Raw genomic sequence first — 6,000 nt, forward strand, 5'->3', positions numbered from 1 at the left:
AGTCAATCTTAAAATGCCCAGGACGTGTCCAGCTGGCCAGCTCCGATTCTCTCAATCACGTATACACTAGGGCTGCTGGCATCAGAATCGACTGATTGTAACTTCCAAAGGGAATACAAAGGCTAACGAATAGATGCACATTTTGTCAATAGAGGCACGCCATTTCCTCGGAGCAAGAAGCAATTCCTTCAAAACGGCACTGTTCCGAGAGTGTGTGCTTATGGACATATGGACGTAGCAACATTCACACCATATGGCTGCAAAGAAAGCCTGAAATACAAGGGCATCGGAGCAGTGCAATTTGCTTCTTTTCTCACCTGTCACCTCCTCACACATACATGTTGGTAGCCACGTGTTTGGGGTGTCACTCAGACCAGCTAAATGAGAGAGCGCTATCCTCCTGGGGGAGCTCTGCCAATCCCACACGTGGTCTCCGTCCCTTGAAGAGTGAAATCCACTCCCTATCGTACTGTCATTTCCTAGCTGAAAAGAGAACAGCACCCTCTGTACTCCAGGACTCTGGGGGCCCAAGGAGTGAGACCCCCTCCAAGACTCCTTGACCTCCAGGAAATAAGGGAAGACAGAACAGCTTCTGGGTCTGACCCAAGCACACACGGGCCAGGCAAGGAGCCCCAAATCCTGCTTCCCTTGGGGCCCTAAGGGAGGAGAAGTGGCAATCTTCCAGAAGTGCCCTGAAACGCAGATGTGCCTCTACCTGGGGAGGGTTCAAGGCCATTTCCGTTCTTTGCAGCCATGTTCAAAAGCTTGCACATTTCAAGTAATGAAATCGGCAGCCCACTTCGAATAAAAAGGGCAGTTTATGTGAACTAATTTGTTCTGCAAGTGAAATGTGAAGAGAGCTTTTTGAAGACTTGTTATATTTTCCAAATATCTTCACCAAAAGAAAAGAAGAATATTGCTGACAAGAATGGAGTGGTTGGAAACAAAACAAAATAAAAATCATGCAAAAACGCCTTTAAAATTATTTGTCATGGTATTTGGCAGTCTTTAGGGGTAAGATATTTGGTTGTCAGTTGTAGCTTTGGAAACTAGCCTAACCAACTTTCAAATGAAAAAGAAGATCTAGTTGGCAAAGTTTACCGCTCGGCTGCCAAGCATCCCAACTAAATGACATTATCCAGGTTCATCCTGCAAAATGAATTTAATTTCTTACAGGGAAACTTGAAATTTATCAAAGAACCCTGGAGAATTTGAATTTTAATAATCAATTATTCTTCAGCCTGATTCATCTTATAAACATATGGAATATGCAAAAAATTAAATTAGTTAAAAAAGCCAGACCTTTAACTCATAGGTGAGGACAACTTTTACATAAATGAAGAATAATGACCCAATGGTCTGATGCTGTATTACAAATTTTTAGCTCCATGGTGTATGTTTCCACTTTGAAAAAGAATTCCTTTTTCGAACATCATTCTTTCTCAACCAAGAAAACAACCATATCTTATTGTACTCACAATTAAGGCTTAAGATTTTGTAAATTCTTACGTATTTTCCTAAAATGCTGGAACATTCCTGGAGCTGTTTAGTTCTGTGATGCCAACACAAAGGGCCGGCCGGTGCAGCAACCCCTGCCCCGGTCCCTGGGGAGGGAGCGGCAGCTACGGAACACAAGGTAGCCTTGGATGACCTTCCCCTGACCCACGAAGGAGAAGCCCGAGGACAAGCTGGGTCTTAGTCTAAGGGCGGCACGTAAAGGCCAGCACTGGCTCGTCAACAGCTAGTTTGTGAACAAGGGCTCCAGAAGCAAGTAGGAAGTCCTTGCTTGCATAATCACTTCATAATGGGCACAGAATCCTACAAACCCAAGGATACCACAAAATTAACTACTAAAAGTAGAAGACATTCAGTACTTACACTCTTTCTTTCATCGTATACCTTTAACTGACAAGAGCACAGAGACTTGAACACAGCATCTCCCAAACTGCTGTAAACGTGATGGCCACATTCTTCAGATAGACTCTCTCTTATTTGCTGACATACCTAGTTTAGTCTCATCTTAATTTATAAAACAGACACACATGTCCATTCGATTTTTTTTTTTTTAATTGTCCAAGTACCACCTAAAGGCAGCTCCCATACCGCACTCGGTTCCTTACTTTGGGAAACAGGGTCCATGAGCCAAGCTGGCTCAAGGTTTACCTAATAAATCTCAGCATCTTGCCCAGCAGGAGTCCATGCCAGCTGCCTCACCTCTGCCCGAATCACTCTGATTTCCCAAGCGTTGCCTTCCGGAAACAATTGGATATTAGGATAATCACTTCCACGACAAGCTTGGATCTGAACTCAGAACTTTCTCTGATGGAGGCCACACCACCCGCTGCCTTGTTTATGGGAACAGTGCTGATCGGCACTGAACGCACGTGACGCTTCGAGTCCCGCAAACGTCAAGTTATGGGACAGTCCGCCGAGGCTCGGGGCTGTCACCCCCCAAGGGACTTACACTCACGGCTTCTGCTTTGTACTCAGCCTCACCGTCAGGGGCAGAGAGCGCCAGCAGGATTGGACACACTTTGTTTTCAATGTCGTGCTGGAAAATTAGATCTTGTTCCAGAAGAATCAACAGCACCTCCTGACTTGATTTTCTAACCTGGAAGAGGCAAAAGGTGAAACACAGAATGAGCCAAAGTGCTTTCAGGATCAAAGACCAAACTCCCTACGGTGAGTGCCAGGCCGGCCCCTGCCTCCTTCCCCCGCCCCCGCCCGCCCCACCACACGGATCTTCTGGCCCTTCGGTCACTTCCTCCCCCAGGCCTTAGATGAGGCCACCAACGGCACCGACTGTTGCTCTGCGCTCAAGCCACACATCCCGTTTCCCACTCGGGTCGGGTTCCCCATCTACACTCTGACGGCGTAACCAGGCTTGCACTTTGCTTTCACAACGCCTACCCCAGATTTCTACACACACACACACACGCACACACACACACACACACGCATTTTTCCTGTATGATGACACATTGCTGTCTGTCTTCCCACCGCAGAGAGTGAACTTGGAGAGTGGGTACCGTGCAGGCAGTGGGTGGGAAAACACGGCGCTGTCCTCCCGACACTCTGTAGAGCCCTGGCGGGGAGGACCTGCTCTGCGAAGCGGGACACGCGCACAGAGGCTCCCGGGGCCAGAGACGGAAGGCTGGGGAGCTGCCTGCCCCCCACCGTCTGCACCCGGTGAGCGACCACCGGAGCTCCAGGGCTCCTAAGAGGCTAGAGAGAGGACGTTTAGGGGAAGTGAAAGCACAGGAAATTCCAATCTGTGGAGGAAGTAATGAGACTGGCAGCTCATCGCAGTGATGGGAAGGCAGGGGAATGGCAACGGGGCCCAGAAACGTGCAGGCAGAGCCGCAGGTGATAAGACAGGCCCTGGTCATAAAGAGGCGAGCCTGGGAGGCTGGAACCCCGGAGGCCTGGCAGCAGAAGTTTCTGAAGAGGTGGGGTTGTTCGAAGCCACCCAGTTGGTGGTACTTTGTTCTGGCAGCCCCAGGAGACTAACACCGCAAGCAGGAAAAGGGGAGAGGACAGCGTGCTCATGAGCAGAAAGATGAACTCTGGGGAGAAGTCCCGGGTGACCGCATGGGGGCGGCGGGTGGATGGCGGAGTGCGAGCCTGAGGGGCCAGCGAGGTTGGAGCTGGAAAGGCTTCCAGGTCCCACTAAGACTTCTGGCGGCTACTCCGGCACCGTGGGAGCCCCAGGGTGGAAAAGCAGAGGAGTGACAAGATCGTCTTGGCCTCAGTGAGGGTGACAGTTTAGAAACCTCGAAGGCTTCTAAATGCTGAGAGCAGGCAAGGGGCTCCTGTGCAGCAACGCTTCCGGCTGTGACCAGGCATGGGCTTGGGAGCAGGGGACAGAGAGGAGGGGGAGTCCCTGCATGCATGTGGTCACAGAAAATCAAAGATGACTCGGGATCTTTGCCTCCAGGCACCAGTAAATAAAACAGAGAAAATAAGACTGAAGGTAGAGAGAACAGGTTTGGGTGCTGGAGAAGTTGAACTCTGCGGATCTGAGGCAGTAGACGTCTAGGGAGAGCCAGCCACTGTGCTTTGGGGGAGGAGGTCAGTGACGCACCAACCCCGGAGGCCTGGCTGAGACGCGGCATCCTGGTGTTCGCACGCACAGGGACCTCCCCAGGCCCAGGGGAGCAGATGAGACCCGGCACCATGAGAGAAGAAGACCAGACAACAGCCTGAAGGGCGGGCGAGGACCAGGGCTGGCGATGGAGACTGGGGAAGACGCAGGCAGGGAGGGAAAGGCGGGGGGACACTTCCGAGCCCAACAGGTGACACTGCAGTGGCGCGAATGCCGTGCCTGACCTGTGCTGTGCGATGATGACCAGTGGGGCCTCCCGGGCAGGGGATCAGCCTCTTTGAGCCTCAATCTCTGCACCTGTAGAAGTGGGCAATGATAGTACCTCCCTCACAGGTGGCTGTGGGGACGAAACGACCTCATATACATAAAGGACAGTGTCTGGGGCATATCGGGATGGGGCGACCTTAACTGCTGAATGGGCGTCCAAGAAAGGTTTCTTCAAAACCGCAAAAGCAGTTAACAGTGGCAAGTGGGGCGAAAGGATCAAACAAAGGAAAAAGGAAGTCACTGGACAAATAAATGGTGGAAAAAACAGAAATGCAACACCATAAAATAGTTCAAATGAGTGACCAGGAGCTCTCTGGATCAACGGGGATAGATCTTAAAAACGGGGGGAATAAAAGTAGGTGGCAGAAGGGAAAATACAGCCTGATGTCGTTTATGTAAGGTTTTAAAAGCACCCGAAACAAGACACTCTCTTATTCAGGGCCACTGACACAGGCGGCGTGGCTATAAAACCCGGCATGGAAGGGACACACCAGGCCAGGGTGGCAGGTCCCTACAGAAAAGGGAGAAGGGAGAATGGGATGGAGGAGGGACCCAGTGCAGTTCTCACCATACCTGCAACCTATAAATAAAAATAAAAAGGTTTGAAGCAAAATTGCAAAATGTTAACATTTCTCAAATACAGGCGGTTAGGGATATGGGTGTTTATGACATAACCCTCCCATGTGATTAAAATATTCTATGAAATTCTAAAAATTAAGACTATTTTTGAAAAAAACCAAAACATCAGATTTCACAATGAGATTAGTTGAGTCCATGGCAAGATACCTCTCACTGGCTTCGGGACCACCAGCTGCAGTACAACGAGCTGACCCCTGAATGGGAGCCCACAGAGGGTCAAGGCCACAGTGCAGACACTTGGAAAAGGAGTGATGGTGTGCTCAGGGTCAAGGCCAGGGGACACAAAGATGAGGGAGACTTAGGCATGATTATAACTGAAAGAGAAAAGCGAGAGACTGGAAAATAAGCAAGCTATGAACAAGAGATGGGACCAAAGAGGGGAAGGAAGACATCAGACTGGAGAAGGAGGTCGGACGGCCGTTCCCCTGAGACAGAAGGCAAGGAGCCCAGGACAGCTAAGTTACCAAAGGGAGAGTTTACAGCCAGTGCAGTTCCAAATACCTACCAGCCACCAGACCCTTTGCAAGGTCACAGAGATAAATAAAGAAGACCCAGGTCCTAGTGTCAGGGGCTCAGAGTCTAGAATGGGAGAGAAACTATTGGTTACAATGTCCAGTAGACCTGGGCAATCCCAAAACATACACCAGATGAGCCTCATGAGCCCGGGCTCCCAACACACACAGCCACACTTCTCTGCACCTCGGCTTCCTCACCTCTGAAACAAGGATGAACTCACCAGCATGCCCATTCTTCCCGAGATGGTTAGGAAGGGGAAACAAGAGCACGGTACGTCACACAGTGAGAGCTCAAGAAATCGCAGCTGTTAGCAATCGAGGCAGTCGTGGTGACAGCACTGCTGTCGTGCCCAATTTTGTGGATTTTACACCTCACAGGAGTCAGCGCATGTTCAACGGTCATGAAAAGTACCTGACGATGAACAGAGAAAGACAGCCTGTCCCGAAATGCAGGTGCTGGATGGGGCCTGGCAC

General features: G+C 50.2%; 1 protein-coding gene across 3 annotated transcripts in view; it reads right to left on the reverse strand.

The window, feature by feature from the left end:
* Positions 1 to 5,740, reverse strand: part of ANKRD60 (ankyrin repeat domain 60) — a 46,227-nt gene extending 40,487 nt beyond the window's left edge. Inside the window, exons 1-2 of one of the 3 annotated variants that reach the window (XM_073793133.1) lie at positions 5,517 to 5,738; positions 2,465 to 2,611 (exon numbers count right to left, since the gene is read on the reverse strand). In XM_073793133.1, the coding sequence (XP_073649234.1) occupies positions 2,465 to 2,611; positions 5,517 to 5,669 (300 nt within the window). In that variant the 5' untranslated portion in view covers positions 5,670 to 5,738. Of the gene's footprint in view, positions 1 to 2,464; positions 2,612 to 5,516 lie in introns of all 3 variants that reach the window. The other 2 variants (XM_073793135.1, XM_073793134.1) reach the window with 2 other exon arrangements.
* Positions 5,741 to 6,000: the final 260 nt, after the last annotated feature.

The sequence above is a fragment of the Tursiops truncatus genome, chromosome 15 (assembly GCF_011762595.2).
Source record: "Tursiops truncatus isolate mTurTru1 chromosome 15, mTurTru1.mat.Y, whole genome shotgun sequence".
Classification (NCBI taxonomy): domain Eukaryota; kingdom Metazoa; phylum Chordata; class Mammalia; order Artiodactyla; family Delphinidae; genus Tursiops; species Tursiops truncatus.